The sequence below is a fragment of the Callithrix jacchus genome, chromosome X (genome assembly GCF_049354715.1).
Source record: "Callithrix jacchus isolate 240 chromosome X, calJac240_pri, whole genome shotgun sequence".
NCBI classification, from domain to species: Eukaryota; Metazoa; Chordata; class Mammalia; order Primates; family Cebidae; genus Callithrix; species Callithrix jacchus.
The window spans coordinates 9954046-9980302 of record NC_133524.1 but is presented as its reverse complement, the minus strand read 5'-3'; the positions used below and the strand labels follow the sequence as shown (position 1 = coordinate 9980302).

Genomic DNA, 26257 nt, shown 5'->3' with positions numbered 1-26257 from the left:
CATTTCAACCCCAATATCATTATCACTTTCTTTGTTTTCATTTTATTTGAGACAGGGTCTCACTCCGCTGCCCAGGCTGGAGTGTGGTGGCATAGTCATAGCTCACTGCAGTCTCAGACTTCTGGGCTCATGAGATCCTCCCACCTCAGCCTCCCAAGTAGCTGGGACTACAGGCATGCATCACCATAGTGGCTAATTTTTGTATTACTTTTCAGAGATGGAGTCTCACCATCTTGCCCAGGCTGGTCAAACTTCTAGGCTCAAGCGATCCTCCTACCTTGGCCTCCCAAAGGTGCAGTGGCTCATGCCTGTAATCCTAGCTACTCAGGAGGCTGGGGTGGGTGGATTGCTTTAACCCAGGAGTTCAAGACTAGCCTGGGCAACATAAGACTCAGGCTCTACCAAAAAAAAAAAAGCCAATCATGGTGGCACATACCTGTGGTCCCAGCTACTCAGCAGGCTGAGGTGGGAGGATCACTTGAGCCCACGAATTCCAGGCTACACTGAGCCATGATCCAGCCTGGGTGACACGGCCAAGACCCTGTCTCTAAAAAAGCAAGGTGTACGCAAACATCATTGGAGGGTTATTGAGTACTACTTGCATATTATTTAGCCTTTAGAAGGGAAGTGGATGAGGCTGTGAGCTAATAAGCAGAAGCCAGGAAAAGGCGGGGTGATCGGGACTCCTTTCTGAAAAGGAAGAAATCTAAACACCTATGGCATACAGCTTGTATTAAGCTCAAAGGAGTGATATATGCTGAAAATTATAAGGTGCTGTACAGAAGAAAGGCATTGTTTTTGTTGGCAGTGGTTTGATAATGAGAAGATATCTTGAGCTTTTTAGTGTTCACAGTTGTCCTTTAGTAGCGTATTACATAGCATGTGTTTAGTGGTATATTACATGGTATGTATTTAACAGTATATTATGCAGCGTTTGTTTAGTGTGTATCACGTGGTGTGCATTGAGTAGTGTATTACATGGTGTGATTTTAGTAGTATATTGCTCCTTCCTTCCCTCCCTCCCTCCCTCCCCTCCCCTCCCTCCCTCCCTCCTTCCTTCCTTCCTTCCTTCCTTCCTTCCTTCCTTCCTTCCTTCCTTCCTTCCTTCCTTCCTTCCTTCCTTCCTCTCTCCCTTCCTCTCTCCCCCCATCCCCACCCCTGCCAGGCTGGAGTGTGTAGTGGTACAATCTCGACTCACTGCAACCTCCTCCTTCAGGTTCAAGTGATTCTCGTGCCTCAGCCTCCTGTGCAGCTGGGATTACAGGTGCCCACCACCTCACCCAGCTAATTTTTGTATTTTTAGTAGAGACGTGGTTTCACCATTTCGGCCAGGCTGGCCTCAAATTCCTGCCTCAGCCTCCCAAAGTGCTGGGATTACAGGCATGAGCCACTGTGCTGGGCTCTTTTTCATTTTTTTTTTTTTTTTTTTTTTTTTGACACAGGGTCTCACTTTGTTGCCCAGGCTGGAGTACAGTGGCGCAATCTTGACTCACTGCAACCTCCGCCTTCTGGGCTCAAGTGATTCTCCCACCTCAGTCTCCTGAGTAGCTGGGACCACAGGCACTCGCCACCACACCCAGCTAATTTTTGTATTTTTGTAGAAACAGGGTTTCCCCAGGCTAGTCTCATCTCCTGGGCTCAAGTGATCTGCCAGCCTTGGCCTCCCAAAGCGCTGGGATTACAGGTGTGAGCCACGGCGCCTGGACCCTAGTGTACTTTTAAACAAGGGATATTGCATTACTTAACAAAGAACAATAATACATACTATGAGTGTGCATACTGTTTTGAGGATCTTTATTAGACATTTCAGTCTAATAAATAGCAAGAGAAACTCACAAAGAATAAATGTTAAAAGCAAATTATTGAGAAATAATTTGTGAAATATTTAAATGTAGTGTTTAAAAAAGAATGAAGGAACTATATATTCAAACTTCCAAACTGTGCTTTTTGAATAATTCTTTTTTGTGTGAGGAATACCTACCATGGCCACTGAAAATGCAGCCGAGAAATACAGGTGGCTAATCACGTATTCCAGGCAAACCAGCAGACAAAACAGGAATAAGACTGTGGCCGACTTTGGTTTATGTTAAAGTGCCTGTGTTTGCTTTGCTACCATAAGGTTATTTTCTGAGTTTCAGGCCAGGCATGGTGGCTCACACCTGTAATCCCAGCACTTTGGGAGGCTGAGGCGGGTGGATTGCTTGAAGCCAGGAGTTCAAGACCAGCCTGGCCAACATGGTGAACCCTCGACTCTACTAAAAATACAAAAACTAGCCGGGCGTGGTGGCAGGTGCCTGTAATCCCAGCTACTTGGGAAGTTGAAGCAGGAGAATTACTTGAACCTGGGAGGCAGAAGTTACAGTGAGCCGAGATCGTACCACCGTACTCCAGCCTGGGTGACACAGCGAGACTCTGTCTCAAATAAATAAATAAAAGTAAAAACTTATTTTCTGAGTTTCAGTCTTATTTTTCTCTCTCTGCACACACCAATATGTATTTTTTCTTACTTTCTTCCTTTTCCTCCTTCTTGTCTTTTTCCCTTCCTCTCTCCCTCCCTTTTCTTCCTTCTTCCCTCCCTCCCCTTCCCTTCCTTCTTCCCTCCCTCCCCTTCCCTTCCTCCTTCCCTCCCTCCCTCCCTTCCTTCCTTCATTTCTTCCCTTCCTCCCTTCTGCCCTTCCTCCTTCTTCCTTCCTCTGTCTCCCTATCTCTATCTATTATGTATCTATCATTTTTACAAAGGCAGAAGTCAGCTGTAGATGTGATTAGGATCAGATACAAAATGGTATCCAATTCTCGCTTAGGTATCGTGATCCGGTCAACCGTGTGGTTAGGATTCCCAAATTTTGTAGACAGCATCTCGGATGTGAACAGCACGGACATTTGGCCTACTGCTTTCTGCGTGGGGAGTGCGGTAAGTCCACTGCGTGCCCTCTCCTCCCTACTTACATTCCTCAGGTTCCTCAGATTGCAGCAGCAGCAAACCCTGAGAGTCTGTTAGAAACACAGGTTCTGGCTGGGCGCAGTGGCTCACGCCTGTAATCCCACTTTGGGAGGCGAAGGCGGGTGGATCACGAGGTCAGGAGTTCAAGACCAGCCTGGCCAAGATAATGAAACCCTATCTCTACTAAAAATACAAAAAACTAGCCGGGCATGGTGGCACATGCCTGTAATTTCAGCTACTCAGGAGGCTGAGGCAGGGAATTGCTTGAACTTGGGAGGTGGAGGTTGCAATGAGCCGAGATCATGCCACTGCACTCCAACCTGGGCAACACAGCGACTCTGTCTCAAAAAAAAAAAAAAAAAAACACACACACACACACACACACACACCTGAGAGTCTGTTAGAAATGCAGGTTCTCAGGCCCTGCCCCACCCTGCTGATCAGGAGCCCAGCCCTCTCCATGTTTTAACAAAACTCTCCAGGGGATGCTGTCGCAGAAACTCAAGTGTTGTTTCTCCCTCCCCTTTCCCCATCCCCTTCACAAATGCATCCTCTGCATAAATGGAGCCACAAGCAAAACCAGCTGATGCAGAACAACTTGTCAATACATTGGATGCATTTTGTTTAAATACATACTTACGTATATTAAATAAAACATATAAGCCAGGCACTGTGGCCCATGCCTGCAATCCCAGTGCTTTGGAAAGCTGAGGCAGGTGGATCACTTGGGCTCAGGAGACGAGACCAGCCTGGCCAAACCCCATCTCTATAAAAATACAAAAATTAGCCAGGTGTGGTGGCACATGTCTGTAGTCCTAGCTACTTAGCAAGCTGAGGCAAAAGAATTGCTTGAACCTGGGAGGTGGTGGTTGCAGTGAGCCGAGATCGCGCCGCTGCACTCCAGCCTGGGTGACAGGGTGAAGTTCTGTCTTCAAAGGAAAAAAACACCACATAATTGTATATAAACAAATGATTGAATAAGTGAATAGATATCATACACACAGACACACACATACGCATATCTGTTATGCTCCATCGGCCACGATGCTGCTCAGGTGAGTGATTTGAAGTGTATTCCCTGATGCTGTTGACTGCCCTGAGCTGAAGCTGGAGCAGAATTGTCAGTTTCCTCACTGCCCTGTCCTCAGTGGCTTCCTAACTGCATCTGTGGAGCCTCTGTCTCTGCCTGCAGTGCTGAGGCATCTTGACCTGTGTCGTTTCTAACACTGGAGTCCCCTTCCTCCATCTCCTCTTTGGAAGGACTGCCTGAGTCCCTTTTCCTGTACTCATTCTTTCTCAGAACAAGAGCTGCTGTCTAGTTCAAAGCCCCCAGTTTAAACTGCATGTCTTGGAACTTGATCCTCCCTGTGTAGGAGTGGACCAGAAGGCAGAGTTCCTTAGTTCAAATGCAAATGCCTATACCCATCCCAGGCCACACCCTCCTTGGTCCCAGGGGCTGTGCCCATTTGTGTCCTGAGAGCTGTCATGTGCGGCTTCCTGACCTCAGAGGAAGCTGGTGTCTGCCCTGCCGTCTCATGGATGGGCTGGGCTGCTTCTACCTGTTTCCAGATATTTTGATGCAGGGCTCTTCTCAATTGCAGATGTGGATCCAGCTGTTGTACAGCGCCTGCTTCTGGTGGCTGTTTTGCTACGCGGTGGATGCTTATTTGGTGATCCGGAGATCGGCAGGACTGAGGTATTCACTGAGGAAACAGAATTTCTGCTCTAGTTCTATTTTAGAGGGATGATTAGAGATGGCACTGAGCATTTAAAAGCATTTTGCAGTGTTGCAGGCATCATCATTCAGAATCGGTCAGCTGGCTCCTCTGCCTAGAAACATCCATGGCAGCTCATAAGAGGCCACAGGCACATTCAAAATATTAGTCAGGCACAGTGGCTTGCGCCTGTAATCTCAGCTACTTGGGAGGTAGAAAGATCATATGAGGCCAGGAGTTTGAGACCAGCCTGTGAAACTTAGTGAGAGTCCATCTCCAAAATAACAAAACAAAATCTCGAGGATTTTCAAAACCTTGAAAGAAAATAATTCAATAAATGAAATATTTGGAACTGGACAAATACTGAAACAGAATTGGCATGTATATAAACAGTTTTTTTGTTTACTTTTTATTTTTAGAGACAGAGTCTTGCTTTGTCACCCAGGCTGGAGTGCAGTGGTGAGAACAAGGTTCACTGCAGCCTCAACCTCCCAGGCTCAAACGATTCTTCTACCTCAGCCTCCCAAGTAGCTGGGACTACAGACATGTGCCACCAAACTTGGCTAATTTTATTATTTTTGTAGAGATGGGGTCTTGCTATGTAGCCCAGACTGGTCTTGAACTTTTGGCTTCAAGTGATCCTGCCTCGGCCTCCCAAAGAGCTGGGATACCGGCATGAGCCACTGCATAAACAATTTTTAATTATATTTAAAGGTTCAAAGAATGTATATATTAACACTTCATGCTAAATCTGGAAGCTGACAATGCCAGAGCTGCTTGGTGGGGAATCACTCTGTGGTTGGTACCTGGGGCACGGGTGTGTTTGAATTGCCGCCCAGTCACTCACGAGCTGTGTAACTGTTGGTGAGTTGTTTAACGTCTCTGGACTTCTGTTTTCTCAGCTGTGAAGTGGTACCCATCACACAAGGTCACTGAGAAGGGTAAATGTGATAATCCATGTACATGGTTAAGAATAGTCCTGGCACACTGCAGGCTCTTGATACCTATGAACTGTTACGGTAGGTGGGATGTGCGCGTGTTGAGGAGACAGCCACACAGAGCTGAACTGACACGGAGAAGCTGGACGTGGCACGCAGGGCTCCAAATCCAGGAAGCATTTGCTCCCACCAAGTTCATGGTCCACTTGAATAAGCTCCCTTTTGGAGGGAGCCCGTCCTTGCCTGTTTTTTTGTTCTTGTTTCTGTTTAAATACAGCTTTATAGGCCAGGCACAGTGGCTCATGCCTGTAATCCCAGCACTTTAGGGGGCTGAAATAGGAGGATTGCTTGAGCCCAGGAGTTTTGAGACCAGCCTGGGAAACATAGTGAGACCCCATCTCTACAAAAAATTTTAAAATATCCAGCATGGTGGTGTGCAACTGTGGTCTCAGCTACTTGGGAGGCTGAGGTGGGAGGATGGCTTGAGCCCAGGAGGTCAAAGCTACAGTGAGCCATGATTATGTCACTGTACTCCAGCCTGGGTGACAGAGTGAGATCCTATCTCAAGAAACAATACAAACAAAAAGCCCCCAGCTTTATAAAGGTCCCCCGTTTAAAGCCCAAACTCTAGTGGTTTTTAGTATATTCACAGAATCGCATAACCATCACCAGCACTGATTTCCTGCCATTTTCGTCATCGCTCTACATGACTCCTCACTGCCCTCCTCACGGCCCCCCGCAACCACTTATATACTTTCTGTCTCTGTGGAGCTGCATATTCTGGACATTTCATAGCAATGGAATTATACAGTACAGACCTTTTGTGTCTGGGTTTTTAACTCGGTGTAATACCATCACAGTCCAGCCATGCTGTCACATGTGTCTGTGCTTCATTCCTGTTATGGTCTGAATGTTTCTTTCCCCGAAAAAAATTCCTATGTTGAAATTCTAGCCCCCGAGGTGATGGTATCAGGAGATGGGGCCTTTGGGAGGCTATTAGGTCATAGGTGGGTTCAGTGCCCTTGTAAAATGGGCCCCTTCTACCATGTGGGGACACAGCAAAAAGGTGCTATCTATAAACCAGGAAGCGGGACCTCACCAGACACCACATCTGCCATGCCTTGATCTTCGTCTCCCAGCCTCCAGAGCTGTGAGCAATAATTGTTGTTGATAAGCCACCTAGTGTGTGATATTTTGTTATAGCAGCCTAAATAGACTAAAACAATCCCTTTTCATTGCTAAATAATATTCCAGTGTAAGGCTGTACTACATTTTGTTTATCCATTTATCAGTTGATGGACATTTGGTGTACTTCCATTGTTTTGACTACTAGGAATAATGCGGCAATGTAAGTGTTTGTGTGGACATATGTTTTCATCACATATTTGTGAGTAAATATCTGGGTATGTAATTGCTGAGCCATGTGGTAACTCTAGGTATAACCTTGTAAGAAACTGTTAAACTGCTTTCCAAGGTGGCTGCACCATTTTACATTCTAGCAGTACAGTGAGAGTTGCAGTTTATCCAGATCCTTATCAACACTTGTTATTATCTGTTTTAATTTTAGCCATCCTAGTATGTGTGAATTGGTAACTCCTCATGGCTTTGATTTCACTGATGATGAATGATGCTAAGCATCTTTTCATGTCTATTCACCTCCTTTGCCCATTATTTCATTGGCCTATTTGGTTATTTATTATTGAGTTGTAGGGGTTCTTTATATATTCTAGATACAAGTAGGATATTACATATATGATTCACAAATAGTTTCTCCTATTCTGTGGGTTGTCTTTACACCTACTTGATGCACAGGTGTGCAAAGCTTTTGAAGCACAAAAGTTTTTCATTCTGATGAAGTCCAATTTTTCTATTTTTTTCTTTTATTTCTTATGCTTTTGTTGTCATATCTAAGAAATAATTGCCTAACCTAAGGTTACAAAGATTTAGACCTATGTTTTCTTATGGGTTCAATGCTTAAATTTAGGTCCAGTTAGAATTGATTGCTGTGCACAGGTGACTAAGGGGTCCATCTTCATTATTTTGCATGTGGATATCCAGTTTTCCCAGCATCACTTATTGGATAAATTTACTTTTAAAGCCGATATCAGAAATAAAAGAGACCATGTGTAGACTATAGAATATGTTGGGTAACACCAGTAGATTCCCTGCTGTAAAATCACTGACATTCCTTATTCAGATCACATTATTAACTTTGGTCTCTCTGGCCTGAAGCTTAGTGCTTACTTCATTTTTATGCTTGTTCATTCCATCTTTTTACCTTAACTCCCAATGTCTTACACATCTGTACCAAACTGAGATATGCCTGGTTGTGAAAATTCTCCAAAGAAGATAGTCAGGGTCAGAGTCAGCCAACTGATATATCAGTGAAGATTCATTTTAGTGACATAAAATACATATAATGATAGTGACTTAAACAAGCGAGGGGTTTCTCTTTCATGCTGATGCTGCCCAGAGGTAGGCACTCCAGGACACCTGTAATGGACATCAGGTCTCTTTGATTTTCCTGCATCATCATCCTATTGTTTGGCTTCCATCCTCAAAGTGTCATGGCCCAATATAGCTGCTGGTGCTCTAATCATCACACCTGCATTCTGGGCATCAGGAAGCTGGAAAAGAGCAATGCAAAAAAGGCCTGTTCTCCCCGAGCCAGCTTTAATTAGTGTCCTGGGAGTTTCACACAATGCCAGTTAACTATTATCGGCCAGAACTTAGTTTCTTTCTTTCTTTTTTTCTTTTTTCCTGAGATGGAATTTCACTCGTTGCCCAGGCTGGAGTGCAATGGCACAATCTCGGCTCATTGCAACCTCTACCTCCTGGGTTCAAGCGATTCTCCTGCCTCAGCTTCCTGAGTAGCTGGGACTACAGGTGCCTGCCACCACGCCCAGCTATTTTTGTATTTTTAGTAGAGACAGGATTTCAACATGTTAGTCAGGCTGGTTTTGAACTCCTGACCTCAGGTGATCCACCTGCCTCAGCCTCCCAAAGTGTTGGGATTACAGGTGTGAGCCACTTCGCCTGGCCAGGACTAAAGGAGGTAGGAAACAGACTCTGTGGGCCGAGCATGCAGCTGCCCTCGTGACATCCAGGTTATGTTACTGAGGGAAAAAGGAAATATGGCTTTGAGTAGGCAATTAGCAGTGTGATAAAGCCTTGGCCCTGAAGCTCTCTCGATTGACATGTCTCTGTCTGAGCATCCCTCACTCAGTGTCGGAAAGTTTGGAGGTCTGACAACTGGAAGTCTTATAGATGCCAGTTATGGGGAGAAGAGATGTTTCGGGGTGCTGGAAGGAAGTTGGGAGAAGAGTACTGCCCCCTGTTGCCACAGGAGGATGCATTACTTCACCCCCACCCATGATGGGGACATGGGGGAAAGGGGATTGGGGTCCCATGGGGCATTCTGAGAACTGTCTGGACCCAGAGGACAGACAGGGCCCTTAATAGCTGGGACAGGCAATCATGAAGCCCTCCTCGCCCCAAGGACTATGTTTGGGAGTTCCTTTGATGCTCAGTGATCAGAAGGCAGGATGTTGCGGGTGCTGGAGCCTAAAGTCTAAAGGGTCCTGGGCAGAGTGTGGCTTCTGCCTGCCATCACCCAGAAGGTGAGCGTCCGAGGATGTGAAACATCCAGATGTCTCCCAGAGGCCAGAGCAAGGGCAGGTTTCCAGGACTGGGACGACCATCTGTCTAGAGTGAAGTTGGTGCTCCCATAGAAGAGGAACGGGCCGATGGCAGAGAAAGACAGTGCTTTCTCATGAATCTGATGGTATATAAAAAGAAAGAAAGAAAGAAAGGAGGCAGTGCTATAGCCCCAGAGACCATACCCCCACCTCCTACCTGGCAGAAGTCCTGCTCCCCGGAGCCTGTCTGCCTGTGAGGTCTCGGAGGGGATGTACTGGGTGGTTTGAGCCAGGGCTGAGAGCATGGCTTCAGCAGCCTCTGTAGCTCCCCTTTCAGAGCCAGCTTGTTTCCAGAGCTGTGGGTGGGGTTGATTTTACAAGTGGCCTTTAAGGGACTGCCACTGGTGGGTCTGGGGGTCTCCTGAAAATTCCAGGGCAGAGGGCCCAGCTTTGCAGGGATGGCTGGATTAAACTCCACATTCCCGTCTAGATCCTTTCAGGACTTAGCTATTTTCTTTGGCACGGGAATATTTTTTCTTTTAATCCTAATCCTAAGAAATGTCATTAAGACAGATTTAAAGTTAAAACCTAAACCACTGCTCTGGTTCAAGGTGTGGGATATACAGAAGGTGCTTGGAATCCTGGAGCAGGTCTTGAATGGAAGTCACTTCTTTGCTGTAGGAAAGCAGAAGTGTGAGAGGAAACGGGGTCCAGGGGGACCTTTGCACACCTGGGCATGGAAACTGCCTGGAGTGTGGGTAAAGGATCGAGGGTCTTTAGCTCATGGTGGACGCGGGCTTCTCCTGATCTGTTGTGGATTGGAGTTCAGAATTCTGCCCCGGTCTAGGTTTCAGATGGCATCAGTTATTCATGTAGCAGCCGTTATTCATGTGACTGCTGTCTGCATGGCTTGGCCCATCCTACCAGACAATTTGGGGGCCAGGAGCCAACGCCCAGGCTCTGGCGATCTCTGGCCCTGGACTTGCCTGGCTCCACCCCGGCTCATCCTCTCCCACCTCCGTAGAGGCCAGCCCCAGGTCAGAGTCTGGAATGCGGAGATTCTGCACTCTCCAACACCCAGCCCTTTGTAGAAAGCCTCTCTGTTAGTCATCTGAGTCTCACACAGAGCCTCTGCTTCCTGGCCCTCATTGCTGAGACACACCTCCAACCCTTGCGTGCTCCCAGCCCAGCCAGGCCAGGGAAGGGCCGCTCCAGGAACCAGTCACAGTGTGGGAGGCAAAATATGCTGGATATGTTTCTTTTCCTCTCGAAGCTCACTGGACTTGTTTCTTTCCTCCTGTTTCATTGTAGAAGGGTGTCCTTTCTCAGTCAGATACCTTTGTCAACACAGTCGATCTTCCAAGTTAAAGTCCTCATGGGGTTGGGGGTATGATATTTGCTAGGGATCTGGTAGAGTTTGGAGTGACAGCTGAGCATCCCATGGAGCCCCAGCCCTCCACTCCACCTCATCTCATCGGACAGGAGAGCCAAACCCAAGACTGGACAGCTCCAGTCAGCTCTGCAGAGCCTCCGTCTTCAGTCTTCCTGAGGCATCTGGAAGGCTGTGGCCTCAACTCCTGGGGGAAACGGGGTGGTGTGTATGGAAGTACAAAGATGAAAGATGAAAGCTAGAGGCTGTGCAAGAATGCCAGCTGTGCAGGGAATGGGGAGCGGGGAGGCGGAAGGCAAGCCCCCTGCTCTCCTCTCTGGGACCACGTAGTAGCTGCTGGTTCTGTACAGACAGCCTTTGCGGGTGGGACTGAGCGTTCAGACTTGGCTATTAGGTACACAGGTGACTCCGGGAGGGCGTGGGGATAGGAGCTCCTTGCTTATTGGGTGAGCTGGATATTCAGGAGGCGTAAGACCTCTCGCTGGAGGCGCTGTGAGGTTCCACACAGTTGAGGAGGAGTCCCAGGTTCATGTCCTTCTGTTGGGAAACCCCAGGTTCAGGTCAAGGTTTGCTGCAGACCCACCTGGATTCACTTCCATGCCAGAGGATCAGGCAGGAAAGGGCAAACCACACATGCCCAAGCACGGCCCCCACTTCCTTTCTGCCAGCTTCACAAAAACTTTGTAGTTGCAGCCATTGGCTGATTTCTTCTCTAAGCTATACCCTCATCTTCTATAACTGGGTTTACTTTTTTTAAATTCTGTTTTCTTCAAGTTTTTTTTTTTGTTGTTTTGTTTTGTTTTTTTTTTTTTGGTTTTTTTTTTTTGAGATGGAGTTTTGCTCTTGTTGCCCAGACTGGAGTGCAGTGGCGCGATCTTGGCTCACTGCAACCTCTGCCTCCCGGGTTCAAGCGATTCTCCCACCTCAGCCTCAGAGTAGCTGGAACTACAGGTGCCTGCCACCAAACCCAGCTAATTTTTGTATTTTTAGTAGAGATGGGGTTTTACCATGTTGACAAGGCTGGTCTTGAACTCCTGACCTCAGGTAATCTACCCACTTCAGCCTCCCAAAGTGCTGGGATTACAGGCATGAACCACCATGCCTTGCCTTTTTCAAGCTTTATCTTATTGCAATATTTTTTTTTTTTGAGAAATGAAAAGAGCCCTCCAGTAGATTCTTATTAGACTTAGACTTAAAATGATATGGCTCTGTGGCCCACAGAGGCTTCTGTGATCCAGTCCTCAACACACGGCCCTCCCTCCATCCTTTCCCACACTCTCTGCTCCAGCCACATCTGGCTCCCAGCTTCTGGAAGGAGCCTGTATTTCTTTTCTTTTTTTTTCCTTTTTTTAATAAACAGGATCTCATTCTGTCACCCAGGCTAGAGGGCAGTAGCATGATCATAGCACACCGCAGCCTTCAAGTCCTGGGCTCAAGCAATCCTCCCGCCTCAGCCTCCCAAGTAGCTGGGGCTACAGGTGTGTACCCCAGGCCAGGCTGCAACCCACATTCCTTGACTTGTGGCCTTTTCCTCCATCTTCGAAGTCACCAATGGTGGGTTATGTCCTTCTCAATCTCCCTCCTCTCTGGTCCTCTGCAGTTTATAGTCTCTGCTTCTCTGGATTCAGGCAGTTATGTTGGGCCAACCCAGATAACCCAGATGACCTCCTTATCTCAGACATCCTTAACTTCATCATACCCACAAAGTCTCTTTTGCCATATAAGGGAACATATTCACAGGTTCCAGAGATTAGGACAGGAACATCTTTAGGGAAACTTATTTGGGCTATCACGAGTGTTTGTCCACTTATAAACATAGTCTCTGCGGGGCATGTTGGCTCATGTCTATAATCCTAGCACTTTGGAAGGCTGAGATGGGAGGATTGCTTAAGCCCAGGAGTTCAAGAACAGCAGGGGCAACATTGCAAGACTCCATCTCTACAAAAAATAAAAATAAAAAAATTGGCTGGTCATGGTGGTGAGTGCTTGTAGTCCTAGCTACTTCAGAGGCTGAGGCAGGCTCGAGACCAGGAGTTCCAAGTTACTGGGAGCTATCATTGTGCTATTGCACACTAGTCTGGGGGACAGAGGGAAACCCTGACTCGTAACGACAACAACAAACGTAGTCTCATGTCTTAGATTAATCACAGCTACGAGCCTGACTTCCTGTAAAATCTCCATCCAGCTGTGGGCACAGGCTGGGACATCACACTGCTTCTATGTCATCTCTCAAGACGTTCACCCCCATGTGGACAGGGACTCTGTTTCCTGTGCCTAGAACAGGCCTGATCTTTGCTCAGTAAACATTCAGCCAATGTACACTGAGTGAGACATACTGCACTGATACAACTCTGTTATTCTTTTAACCAAGACGTAACTTAAATACTGTCATGCTCACCTTTTAAAAGTGTACAGTTCCATGGCTTTTAGTGCCATCTGCAAAGTTATACATTAGTTAGTACGACAACTACTAGTTCCAGAACATTTCTGCCATCCCAAAAAGAAACCCTGAACCTGTTAGCAGCCACCCCCCCATGTCAGCGGAATCATACAATATGTGCACCCTCTGTGTCTGGCTTTTCACTCAGCATTCTGTTTCTGAGGTTCACACGTAGAGTAGCACGCATTAGTATTTAATTCCTTTCAACCCGGCATTACCTTTGCACGTGCTGACAGCTGTCTTACAGGTTAAGGGCTTGGGAAGCGTCTCCTATCACTGGCCCCTCTTTTGCAGAGAATGTGGACCTGAAGGGAAATCCAAGAGTAACAGTGCTGATGGTCCAGCACATGTCTCCACCCTCCCTGAGCACAGGATGCTGCACATCCCGCTGCTGGGGCCTCCTGACTGTCCTCAAAGTGAAGACAGCCGGGCATACAGGGCAGGCCCAGCCTTGTGGGAAGTGGAGGCGGACAGGGACAGCCAGCCTGCCCTGGAGGGCAGCTTAAGTAGCAAAAAGCAGCTGGGCCTGACGTCCACCTGGCCCTTAGCATAGCGGCACAGGCAGGCCACAGAAGGTTTCCATATTCACCTGGCTGAGAGGAGCAACCCACGGCTCTAGAAGTGGGTCTGGCTGAGGTGATACAGCTAGTAATGTGCCAGGTGTTTGCATTCGGTTCAGACCTGTTGAGCCTCAGAGCATCTTTCTGGGATGAAGCTGTAAGAGGAATAAGTGGGGAGGCTGAGTGGGTGTGGATGGCTGGGAGGAGCACCTGGCGAGTACTGTCTCCGTGAGGTGGCGTTTTAGTCCGTCCAGACTGGCAGCAGCTCATAAACAGCAGAAATGTATGGCCGGGTGTGGTGGCTCACACTGGTAATCCCAGCACTTTGGAAGGCTGAGGTGGGCAGATCACTTGAGTTCAGGAGTTCAAGACCAGCCTGGCCAATATGGCGAAACCCCATCTCTACTAAAGATATAAAAATTAGGCGGGTATGGTGGTGCGTGCCTATAAAAAAAAGAAATGTATTACTCACAGTTCTGCAGGCTGGGAGTTCAAGAACAAGGTGTGGCAGATTCGGTGTCTAGCGACAACACACTTCCTAGCTTATAGACAGTGCCTTCTTGCCGTGCCCTCACACAGTGGAAGGGGTGAGGGCACTGTCTGAGGTCCCTTTTATAAGGGCTCTAATCCCACTCACAAGGCTCCACCCTCATGACCTCATGACCTCCCAAAGGCCCCACCTCCTAATACCATCCCCTAGAGGAGTAGGATTTTAACATAAATTTGAGGGGGAACACAAACGTTGAGACCATAGCCAATGAGAAGAGAAAAACGCCACCAGAGGGTGTACTGTTGGTGGAACTTACTATTCCATGGTCTTACCGAGATGGGCTCTGTTTAGATCAAGTCTCAAAAACAGCAGCCACTCTCACTAGGATGGCTATAATCAAAATTGTAAAATAGGCTTGGCAAAGATATGGAGAAGTTAGAACCCTTGAACATTACAGGTAGGGATATAAAATGATACCGCTGCTGTGGAAAACAGTTCAGTGGTTCCTCAAAAACTTGAAGATAGAAATACCATCTGACAGCCAGCCGTGGTGGCTGTGCCTATAATTCTAGCACCTTGGGAGGCCAAGGCAGATAGATCACTTGAGGTCAGGGGTTTGAGACCAGCCTGGCCAACATGGTTAAACCCCATCTCTACTGAAAATACAAAAATTAGCCAGGTGTGGTGGCAGGCACCTGTAATCCCAGCTACTCAGGAGGCTGAGGCAGGAGAATTGTTTGAACCCGGGAGGCGGAGGTTGCATCACTATAATCCAGCCTGGGCAACAGAGCAAGACTCCATCTTGAAAGAAAAAAACAAAATCTGACCCAGCAATTCCACTCCTACGTATACACCTCAAAGAACTGAAAACAGGAACCCAGCTAGTGCAATGGCTCATGCCTGCAATCCCAACACTTTGGGAAGCCAAGGTGGGAGGATCACTTGAGGCCAGGAGTTTGAGACCAGCCTGGGCAATATAGTATAACCTACCACTACAAAAAAACCCAAAGATTAGATGGGCATGGTGGTGCATGCCTGTGGTCCCAGCTACTTGGGAGGCTGAGGTGGGAGGATCACTTATACCTAGGAATTGGAGGCTGCAGTGAGCTATGATTGCACCACTGCACTCCAGCCTGGGCAACAGAGTGAGACTCTGTCTCAAAATAAAACAAAACAGGAACTCAAACAACTACTGGTACATAACACATGTTCATAGCAGCACTACTCACAGCAGACAAACAGTGGAAACAAACTAAATGTCCGTTGATGGGTGAATCTCAGCCCATGCATACAATGGAATGGTATTCATCCAGAAAAAGGAAAGAAAGGGCCATCCTGGTGGCTCACACCTGTAATCCCAGCACTTTGGGAGGCTGAGGTGGGTAGATCACTTTAGCTGAGGAGTTCAACATCAGCCTGACAACATAGTGTAACCCCATCTCCACAAAAAGTACAAAGCATAGTGGCATGTGCCTGTGGTCCTAGCTAGTCAGGAAGCTGAGGTTGGAGGATTGCTTGAGCTCAGGAGACTGTTGCAGTGAGCTGAGATTGCACCACTGCACTCCAGTCTGGATGACAGAGCAAGACCCTGTCCCCCACCCCCACAAAAAGAGGAAAGAAAGGTGGGAGCAGTGCTCATGCCTATAATCCCAGCAATTTGGGAGGCTAAGGTGGGAGGATTGCTTGAGGCTAGGAATTCAAGACCAGTTTGGGCAACGTAGCAAGATTCTGCCTCAAAAAAATATTAAAAGAAACAAAGGAATGAAGAACTGATCCATGCTACAGCATCAGTGAACCTGGAAAGCATTATGCTGAGTGAAGGAAGGCAGACACAAAAGGCCATGTAACATACACTTACATTTACATGAAATATACAGAACATGCAAATCCACAGAGACAGAAACTAGATTAGTGGTTGCTAGGGGTTAGGGGGTGGGCAAAGGGGAGTGACCACTTGTATTAGTCTGTTGTCATGTTGCTATGAAGAATTGCCCAAGGTTGGGTAATTAATAAAGGAGAGAGGTTTAATTGACTCACAGTTCAACATGGCTTGAGAGACCTCAGGAAACTTACAATCATGGCAGAAGGCCAAAGGGAAGCAGGGTACCTTGTTCGAAATGCGGCTGAGTGATGGGGGAAATGCCCCTTATAAAACCATCAGATCTCGTAAGAACTCACTCACTATCACGAGAACAGCATGGGAGAAACCACCACCATGATTCAATTACCTCCACCTGGTCTATCCCTTGGGATTATGGAGATTACAATTCTAGATGAGATTTGGGTGGGGACACAAAGACTAACCATATCACCAATTAATGGATATGGGGTCTCCTCTTGGAATGATGAAAACATTTTGGAAGGAGACAGTGGTGATGGCTGCAGAGCATTGTGAATGTACCAAATGCCACTGAATTGTTTACTTTAAAATAGTTCATTTAATGTGATGTGAATTTCACCTCAGTGGAAAACAACCAACCACCCTTGGCAGCATGAGGAAGCTCTTTGCCGGGGGCTTTCCTCTGTGTACATTTTCCTGACATTTGCAGAGTGCAGGAGCTGGCCTGGCAGTTCCAGGCAGTCCTCTGTGCCCCACTGAGTTGTGGCTGCTGTTGTGCTTGTCCCCTAGCACCATCCTGCTGTACCACATCATGGCATGGGGCCTGGCCACCCTGCTCTGCATGGAGGGAGCCGCCATGCTCTACTACCCTTCTGTGTCCAGGTAAGCTGGGACTCCAGTGCTCCAGGCTGCCCCATCCTTAGCTCAACGTGTGTTCTCTTGCAGGGAATGCCTGAGCCCTGACCTACAGAGTGGGCACCTTGGAGGTTAGGCCATTGTCTCAGGGCCATGTGAGGCCATGCTCATGGCCCAGCCCCAGAGGGTTGACTCCAATAGCTAGGAGAATGACCCTGGAGCCATCCTCCCTGCCCCTGCCTTTCTCATTTGTGTGCATGGGTGCCCGTGCACACAGCATGCACACAAAGCTTCCGCATATTCCCCTTCATGTAAGTGTGCATGCAAAGTTTTAGGTGTATCCCCAGCCCCTGAATTGGTACAGTTTCCTCATGCCCACTTCTACGTTTTTGGTCTTCAAGCTTCCTCTGGATGAGCAGGTGAGCTTAACATTCTAGGAATGAGTGTAGGATAATATAGAAGAGGCCAAAGGGAGCGCTGGGCAGGGCCCATTCTCTAGCTTTGCTTCCTATGCTTTCTAACTTTTCTTCCATCCCACACACGGAGGGAGATGTGGCCGCTGGAACTGTCTCAGGCATTTCCTCAAGTTTACATTCCTGTCTGTGCATCTCTCAGTTGCAAAGCCAAGGTCTTTCCAAGGATATATACTCTAACTTCCAGTGGGAAACAGAAGTGGACAGTGTCTGTGTCTGTGATTTTATACTACGGATCAACATGGTGTAGGCCTCAGGCCAAATCCAGCCTTCTTCTGTTTTTGTAAATAAAGTTTTATTGGAATAGAGTCACACTCGTTTCTTTACGCACTGTCTATGACTGCTTTTGTACTGCAACATCAGAGTTGAGTAGTTGCCTCAGAGACCACAGTGTGGCCCATGAAGCTGAAAATATTTACTGTCCCTTCACAGAAAAAAATCTACAGAAAAAATTGGTATAGATCATTTCTCCCCCTCTTTTCCGGCTTCTTGTAGCTGCTCAGTTAGATGTCTCCAAATTGGTGTTGCCTTGTCAATCATGAATACGAGCAGGAAGCTAAGTATGTAGATCCATCCGTACAGCTTGTTTTCCTGGGTAACTTTAAAAGGACAGATGCAGTGTCAGCAGCTGTTATAATGAAATGCACTTTGTTGGAAAGGGAGTTTCTGTTGCTCTCCCTTGCCTGTGGGACCCTGGAGACTCCTGGCAAAGTTGCATCTGAGCCTGAGGGTGCCATTGCTGCAGGGCGCACAGGGAGCCCTAAGGTGCTCCCAGGGTCTTTAGGAGCTGCTCCTTTTAAGCATCTTATCCTCAATCATCTTTTCATTTTCACATCGCCTGACCCAGGGCACTCGGCATTTGCCATGCTCACAGTCTCACTCTCTTGTTATTTCCTTTCTGTCTTTGCATCGGAGTCACTTCTCTTTCTCCTCTTGTTTCTCTTTCTCCTTTCAAGCCTTTCCAGATCAAATTTAGCCTCTAGAGGAGAAGATAAAACCGCCTGTTAAAAGAAGGTGGCAGCGTTGAGAGGTGGTATACTAATCCTTCTTATGGCAAGAGAAGATGAGTGTTGCATTTTTCCTACCTGATTTTATTTTTTACATTTTCTGCCTATTTCCCCTCTGGTTTGACCATTCTGTGAATATTAAGGGTGCTTTAATTTATTTTTGTCATTTCCCCTTCCGTGGCTGTTTGGTCAGCTGCTTTTCTCCTCCCTCTTTGGTTGAGCTGGAGCAGACCTCCCTCCCCTTTGCCTTCAGTTTCCTTTTCCTCCATGTCATTTTGCTTCTCTCCTACATTAAGCATTTCCCAGCTGAGAGTTGTTACCTTGGTAACATAAGTGTGTGGGGCCCTCCAGCACACTCTATGGTGGCCAGTGATTCCTATGACCCCTCAGTAGAAATCTTTGTCCTTTTCCCTGACAAGAATCTCTGAAATTATTGTTATCCATAACCATAGGAACACATTTCCGCTGAAATATTCAGCTGGTGTATTTTGAGTTGTTCAAGCCCAGGGACTGGATCTTATTCATGTTAGTGCCCAAAACCATGTAGTAAGTACTCAAAACCTAACTACTTAATGGAGTACCTTGGTCTCTACTTGAATTGCGTTTTTTCCTTGAGACCCAGTGCAGGGAATCCCTCATCCCAGTGTGTTTTCCTTTCTGATCTTTTCCCAGCAGTAACCTTTAAAAGCTTCCTCCAGTGGAATGCCTTAGGTATCCTGCCATTTATGAGACAGAAACATGGTTGATCTCCCTTACTCTCCTGCAATTTACTGCTTGTTCCAGACATGAGAAATGACTCACATTTCCTTTGGGCAGTCAGAAGCAGATTTATGCATTTCCCTTTTCATTCTGATCCTCTTATCTTGACTTCCAGATAAGTAGATGTCTTTTTGCCAAAGCTTTGCTTTTAAGAATGACTTGGTTTTCCTCTCTCAGGTGTGAGCGGGGCCTGGACCACGCCATCCCCCACTATGTCACCATGTACCTGCCCCTGCTGCTGGTTCTCGTGGCCAACCCCATCCTGTTCCAAAAGACAGTAACTGCAGGTAAATTCTAGGGTATTTAGTGGGTACACGGCCACTGGGAGCAGCCCCATGCCTTGGGCTCAGACAGTGACACATGTTGTCCTGGAATTATCCAGGGCAGTTGACCTCATTTGTCATCCCCCAGAGATATCAGCAGAACACAGCTGCAGAAAGTACGCAGGTTCAGTAAATGATAATGTGCAGGCCTTTGTCTGCACAAGTTCTGTGCCATCGTATGTTAGCTCAGTGCCAGGACTAGTTGACTTTTCACTTCCGTGCTGGGCTCTTCCTGGATCGGCCATAGGAGTTCCCTTTGATGATTGTGGAGGTATGAGAGGAACAGGAGAAGAGAGGGGAGGGGGAAGGGACTGAAGGAAAAGAGAGAGGAGGGGGAAGGGACTGAGTGCATACTGAGGCGGCTCCAGTCCCATAATGCACTTGGCTGATTTTTTTTTCTCAGACAGGCAGGAAACAGGAAGTGGAGCGCAGGAAATGAGTCAAGGTCAATGGTTAGAAAAGGATAAGAGGAGTGAAGTCGTCGACAGCATGTCTGGGAAAGACTTCTAGGCTGGGGCTGGGGACCTGCAGTGCAGCCCCTACTTTTCCCTCAAGGAAGTGTGTCCTGGAGTGAGCCTCCCGCCTCCTCAGGCTGCCAGGGATCTCTCAAGGGCAGAATGGGAATAAGGAAATTTGACTTAACTGAGAGGTCTTTTTAGGATCATCTGTTAATTGTTGAACTTTTAAAAAACATTGTTCAGAGTACTCTATCACTGGTAATAGGAAATTATTGTGGTTCTTTGGACCAGTCTCTTCATATCTACTTTTTTTTTCTTTTTATTGAGATGGAGTCTTGCTCCGTCATCCAGGCTGGAGTGCAGTGGCGTGATGTCGGCTCACTGCAGTGCCTGTGTTCAAGCAATTCTCATGTCTCAGCCTCCTGGGTAGCTGGGACTACAGACGTGCGCCACCATGCCCGGCTAATTCTTTTGTATTTTTAGTAGAGACAGTGTTTTGCCATGTTGCCCAGGCTGGTCTCGAACTCTTGACCTCAGGTGATCCACCTGCCTCCCAAAGTGCTGGGATTATAGGCATGAGCCACTGTGCCCAGCACATATATACATTTAAATATAGTGTGTTAAATATAGCACTTTAAAACAAAATCTCATCAAAAATAGTGATTTGAGCTCATAAAACACATGGAAATGACTTATGGAAAAAAGACTGAAAAGAAATACACTAAGATGTTAACAGTGGTTATGTCTGGGTGGAGGGACCATGGGTCATTCATACTTCTCTAAAATTCTAAATATTTTCTAACTTGTCTAAAAAAATAAATTCAAAAATTTTTAATACTTTAACAAGTGTGGACTATTTTTTTATTTTTTTGTGATGGAGTTTCACTCTTTTGCCCAGGCTGGAGTAAAGTGGCGCAATCTTGGCTCACTGCAACCTCTGCCTCCTGGGTTCAAGTGATTCTCCTGTCTCAGCTTCTCGAGTAGCTGGGATTATAGGCACTTGCCACCACGCCCAGCTAATTTTTGTATTTTTAGTAGAGATGGGGTTTTGCCATGTTGGCCAGGCTGGTCTCGAACTCCTGACCTCAAATGATCCACCCACCTTGGCATCCCAAGTGCTGAGATTACAGGCTTGAGCTACCGCACCCAGTCAAAATGGGAGTTGAGTCCATACTGATGTACCAGCATTAATGTCATAGTTGTGAAGAACGTCCCCATGGTTGCATAAGATGCTAATATTGAAGGGAATCTGGGTAAAGGGTAGGGGTATACAGGGACTCTCTGTGCCATCTTTGCAAATTTTATGTAAATCTAAAATTATTTCAAAGTAAAAGTTTAAAAATATATATCTTCCTTAGGGTCTGTGAGGACTCTAACCTGCGATTGTGAGGAATGAATGTCAGTGACTTGCTTTGCTTCCTGCCCCTCTGGCTTTGCTTGTGGGCTCACATCTGCTTCCATTGCCTTCTCTGTCAGTCAGTAAACATGAATAATAAACACTGCATGTAGTTCTTTCTGTTCTTCACAGTGGCCTCTTTACTGAAAGGAAGACAAGGCATTTACACAGAGAACGAGAGAAGGATGGGAGCCATGATCAAGATCCGGTTTTTCAAAATAATGCTGGTTTTAATGATTTGGTAAACTTTCTTCTCTATATAGATATATTCATTGCTAGTGGGAAGGGCTGTGGAAACAACTTGCCATGTTGCACGTGTGAGCAGAAGTTCCAAAGGAAAGAGCCTTTGGGAAGGAGATCTTTGAGACTGTTCCAGGTGCCCTTTGAGGAAAGGCACAGAGGACAGGGGAACAAGAAATTCATGCATTTCTGGAAAAACATTCAAGTCTACTCCAATGATATATAAAGCCCTTAGAACACAAATGCCCAAGTCTAGTTTTGAAGTGTCCCAGCCATGTGCTGGGGCTAACCAAAATAAAGGGGCTGGGTTTTGGGTTTTTTTTTTTTTGAGACAGGGTCTTTCTCTGTCACCCAGGCTCCCAGGCTGAAGTACAGTGGCACAATCACAGCTCACTGTAGCCTTGCCTTTAGGGCTCAAGTGATCTTTCCACTTCAGCCTCCCAAGTATTCTCGCTCTGTTGCCCAGGCTGGAGTGCAATGGCGTGATCTTGGCTCACTGCAACCTTCGCCTCTTGGGTGCAAGTGATTCTCCTGCCTCAGCCTCCTGAGTAGCTGGGATTACAGGTGTGTGCCACCATGCCCAGCTAATTTTTGTATGCTTAGTAGAGTTGAGGTTTCCCCATTTTGGCCAGGCTGATCTCAAACTCCTGACCTCAAGTGATCCAGCTGCCTTGGCCTCCCAAAGTTCTGGGATTACATGTGTGAGCCACTGCACCCAGTCCTAATTGTTTATATTTTTTTGTAGAGGTGGGGTCTGGCTTTGTTGTCCAAGCTGGTCTTAAACTCCTGGGCCCAATGGATTCTCCTGCTTCAACCTCTCAAAGTGCAGGGACTACAGGCGTGAGCCACCACACTCAGCCAGTCATGCTTTATAAATTCACCCATTTGCCTCACTCTTGACACCAGAATTCCTGTATCCGACAGAGGGGCAAGGGCACATCTTTGGTCAAGAAGGTTGGAGAACAGGCTGAGCAGTTTGTCTTTCCTCATTTTTCCCCACCACTGGTATCCTGTCCAAACCTTTCAGGTGGATGCTTTGAAAATAGGCCTGTAACCAATGCAAAAAAAACAAAAACAAAAACAAAAAAAACCAAAAGATTGAAATCAGAACATGCTGCACTGTGATGAATCAGTACCTTGCAGGACAGGGCAAGTACTTGTGATGTTAAAAATTCACCTGTGCTGGTTGTGGTAGCTCACGCCTACAATCTCAGTGCTTTGGTAGTTGGAGGCAGGCGTATTCCTTGAGGCCAGGAGTTCAAAACTATCCTGGACAACTTAGTGAGACCCCACTTAACAGCAACAACAAAAATTAGCCAGGTATGGTGGTACATGCCTGCAGTCCCAGCTACTCAGGAGGCTGAGGCAGGAGGATCACTTGAGCCTAGGAGTTCAAGGCTACAGTGAGCTATGATCATGCCACTGCTCTCCAGCCTGTGTGACAGAGCAAAACCTTGAGTCTAAAAAATAATAGTAATCATAAATCACCTGATATTAGCTTTGTTAGGACACCTTTTTTGGTGATATATAAATCATCTCCTACTAAAAATACACTCAGCTCAACATTTCATATTTCACTGAGCCACCTAAAATAACATTGAAAAATTCTAACATAAAATGTCAAGAAAAAATTGGTTTGATCTCCACCAAAAGTGTAAGTTGCTCTTCAAACAAAGAATGAATTCTGGGTTATTTGATGCAGTGCTAGAATCTTACACCCAGCTGTGGTGTTGAGTGTTACTGTTGGAAGGATTTGCTGATCTACGCTTTAGACTAAGAAAACAAATTCTAATTTTTAAATTAAATTCTTAGTGTGCTGATTCCTCTTAGTTTCATTTCATTTCATTTCTTTTTTCTTCTTTTTGAGACAGTGTCTCACTTTGTCCTTCAGGCTGGAGTGCCGTGGTACATTCATAGCTCACTGCAGCCTCAATCTCCTGGGCTCAAGTGATCCTTCCACCCCAGCCTCCCAAGTAGCTAGGACTACAGGTGCACACCACCACACCTGGTTAAATTTTTTTATTTTTAGTAGAGACGAGTTTCACTGTTACCCAAGCTGGTCTCAAACTCTTGGGCTCAAGCAGTCCTGCTGACTCAGTCTCCTGAAGTGCTGGGATTACAGGCAGGAGCCACCACACCCCGCCCTCCTAGTTTCTTCCTGCAGAAGTGGTCATGTCTGTACCGAGAGCTAGTACTTTTAGGTCTTGGTAGATATTCTTCTTTGACCCACCCCAGCATTTAAAAATGAGTTTCATTGCATCTTCTCTTTACCTGCTGCCATTTTCTTTCCAACAGTTGGTTGTCGAATATCATCAATGAAAGCCTTTTATTCTATCTTGAGATGCAAACAGATATCAATGGAGGTTCTTTGAAACCTGTCAGAACTGCAGCCAAGACCACATGGTTTATTATGGTAGGTCAATCTTTATTTTATTCTAATTATTTAATTATTCAATTAATTGATTTGTTTTAGAGACGAGGTCTCACTCTGTGACCCAGGCTGGAAAGCAGTGGCACAATCATAGCTCACTGCAGCCTCAAACTCCCGGGCTAAAGCAATCCTCTGTCTCAGCCTCCTGAGTAACTGGCACTACAGGTGTATGCCACCACCCTGGGCAATGTAGGGAGACCCCATCTCTCTTCTTTTAATTATCTAGATTTAACATTTTCTGTTTAAAAAAAAATCAGAAGAAAAAGAAGCAGTCAGAAGTACAATGTATTGTCTTTAAATACAGGGGGAGTTAACCAGGCTCCCGGCCTTAGTGCACTGGCTGGCTGTTTTGTTATTAAATGCTTCTCCTCTGGTCAATCAGTCTGGCACAGTGTATCAAAGCTCCTGGCAGTCTCACAATATCAGAGCATAGATCTTGAAGGACCGTTTCAGACTATGAAAAAGCCACACAGATGAAGATATTCCTGGTAGCTTTATCCTTCATAATTGTAAAGCATTATGGGCAACCCAAATTTCAAAAAAAAAAAGAGAGATGGTGAAGTAAATCATGGTCTTTCATCTTGATGGAATATTACTCATGTTAAAAATGATGATTATGAAATCTCTGGTATTAGCTGGAAAATGTAATATATACAATTATACCAATTACAACTACAGAAAAACACGATTATCTCTTTTTCAAGGGGGAAACAATGAAAAAAAAGAAATAAAACAGAAAAACATGCGTATGGAAAGGTATTGGTGGACATACAGGAAGTGGTGGCGGGGTAGAGGCACCATGGGCGGACTGCGCCAGCGCTCTCTTCTCTCAACTTTATAAGAAGAAATGCATGTGTTTGTTGGCAGGGAGATGCATACTCTCTGTTCTACACAGAATCCATATTTATATTGCTTTTGAAATGGGGAAAGTTTCATTCACAAAGACTTTCAAACGGAACCAACACTGGCCCTTCTGTCCCTGCATGTGGTTTGGAGCTTGGCTGCATTCCTCTGGTGAACTTTATATGTCCTCAGCACACGCAAGTGGAGGGATGTTTCCCAGACTCTGCCTGAGCCTCGGGAACCTTTATTATATCAAGTGTGGAGAGCAGGAGCCCCCAGGCTGCGGGAGGAGCTAGCTGTTCAGTCCTTGCACTATTGTGCTCCCTCTCCTCCTCTCCTACTCCTGGCCTCTTCTCCTCCCCTACCCTCCCCTCTCTCTTTCTCCTTCTCCTGCCCTCCCTCCTCTCTCATCCTCTGTCCCCCCTCTTCCCTTCTCTACTCCAGCTCCTCCTGCCCCCTCCTCTCCCCACCCCCACTATTTTCAGGCACTCTTGAGTGTACAGCACCTACTGTGCCCAATCTTCATCTTGCCCCAAATCAACCCACCAACTAGCCACCAGCCAACCCATGGTCACTTCCAAGCCAGGCCAGCTCTGTGGGCATGCTGAGGGGAGTGCGGCTCTGTGACAGCCCAGGGATATGCTGCACTGACTGCCGTGTGTCTTTCTGTCCTCTCTCCAGGGAATCCTGAATCCAGTCCAGGGATTTCTCTTGTCTTTGGCCTTCTATGGCTGGACAGGATGCAGCCTGGGTTTTCAGTCTCCCAGGAAGGAGATCCAGTGGGAATCACTGACCACCTCAGCTGCTGAGGGGGCTTACCCATCCTCAGTGGACTCCCGCGTACCCCATGAAAACCCTGCTTCCAGGAAGGTGTCTCATGTAGGTGGGCAGACTTCTGACGAAGCTCTGAGCATGCTGTCTGAAGGTAATGCCCTGTATGCCACAGCAGGTAGACTTCGGGCCCCGGAGTTCCCCTTAAAAAGCCTTGGAGGATTCTTTGTCCCAGGGTCTGTCCTGTGTGTGGTGGGTATTTAGCAGCACCCCTCATGTGGACTCACTAGCTGCCAGTTGTGCCCCCCACCAACTGTGACAATCAAAACTCCTCCCAGACATTGACAAATGTCTCCTGGGGGCCATAGTAGCCCCCAGTTCACAACCAGTATCTCAGAATTGTTAGGCTTGCATCTAAAAATGCATTTTTTTTCCAGATGTTGTCTCAGCTAAATGCACACACACACAAAACCAAAGACAAACCCCATGTGGGAGGCACCAAAATAATGTTGAAATTTGCAGTAAGAAAAATAATATACAAAAGATGTTTGGAAATGGCTTAAGGAGTTCCATTTTCTTTTCCATTCCTACTATTCAAATACATTGAAGGGAGGTCAAGGCGGGTGGATCACCTGAAGTCAGGATTTCGAGACCAGCCTGACCAACATGGTGAAACTCCATCTCTACTAAAAATACAAAATTAGCTGGGCATGGTGGCTCATGCCTGTAATCCTAATGCCAGCATTTTG

The 26257-nt window shown here is 46.6% G+C and overlaps 1 protein-coding gene across 1 annotated transcript in view; it reads left to right on the top strand.

Moving 5' to 3' along the window:
• Window positions 1–26257, top strand: part of GPR143 (G protein-coupled receptor 143) — a 41688-nt gene that overhangs the window by 2462 nt on the left and 12969 nt on the right. The window contains exons 2-8 of the mRNA XM_035289204.3: window positions 2802–2911; window positions 4543–4637; window positions 16742–16834; window positions 19224–19333; window positions 21356–21464; window positions 23759–23876; window positions 25419–25662. Of these exons, the coding sequence (XP_035145095.1) occupies window positions 2802–2911; window positions 4543–4637; window positions 16742–16834; window positions 19224–19333; window positions 21356–21464; window positions 23759–23876; window positions 25419–25662 (879 nt within the window). The remainder of the gene's footprint in view (window positions 1–2801; window positions 2912–4542; window positions 4638–16741; window positions 16835–19223; window positions 19334–21355; window positions 21465–23758; window positions 23877–25418; window positions 25663–26257) is intronic.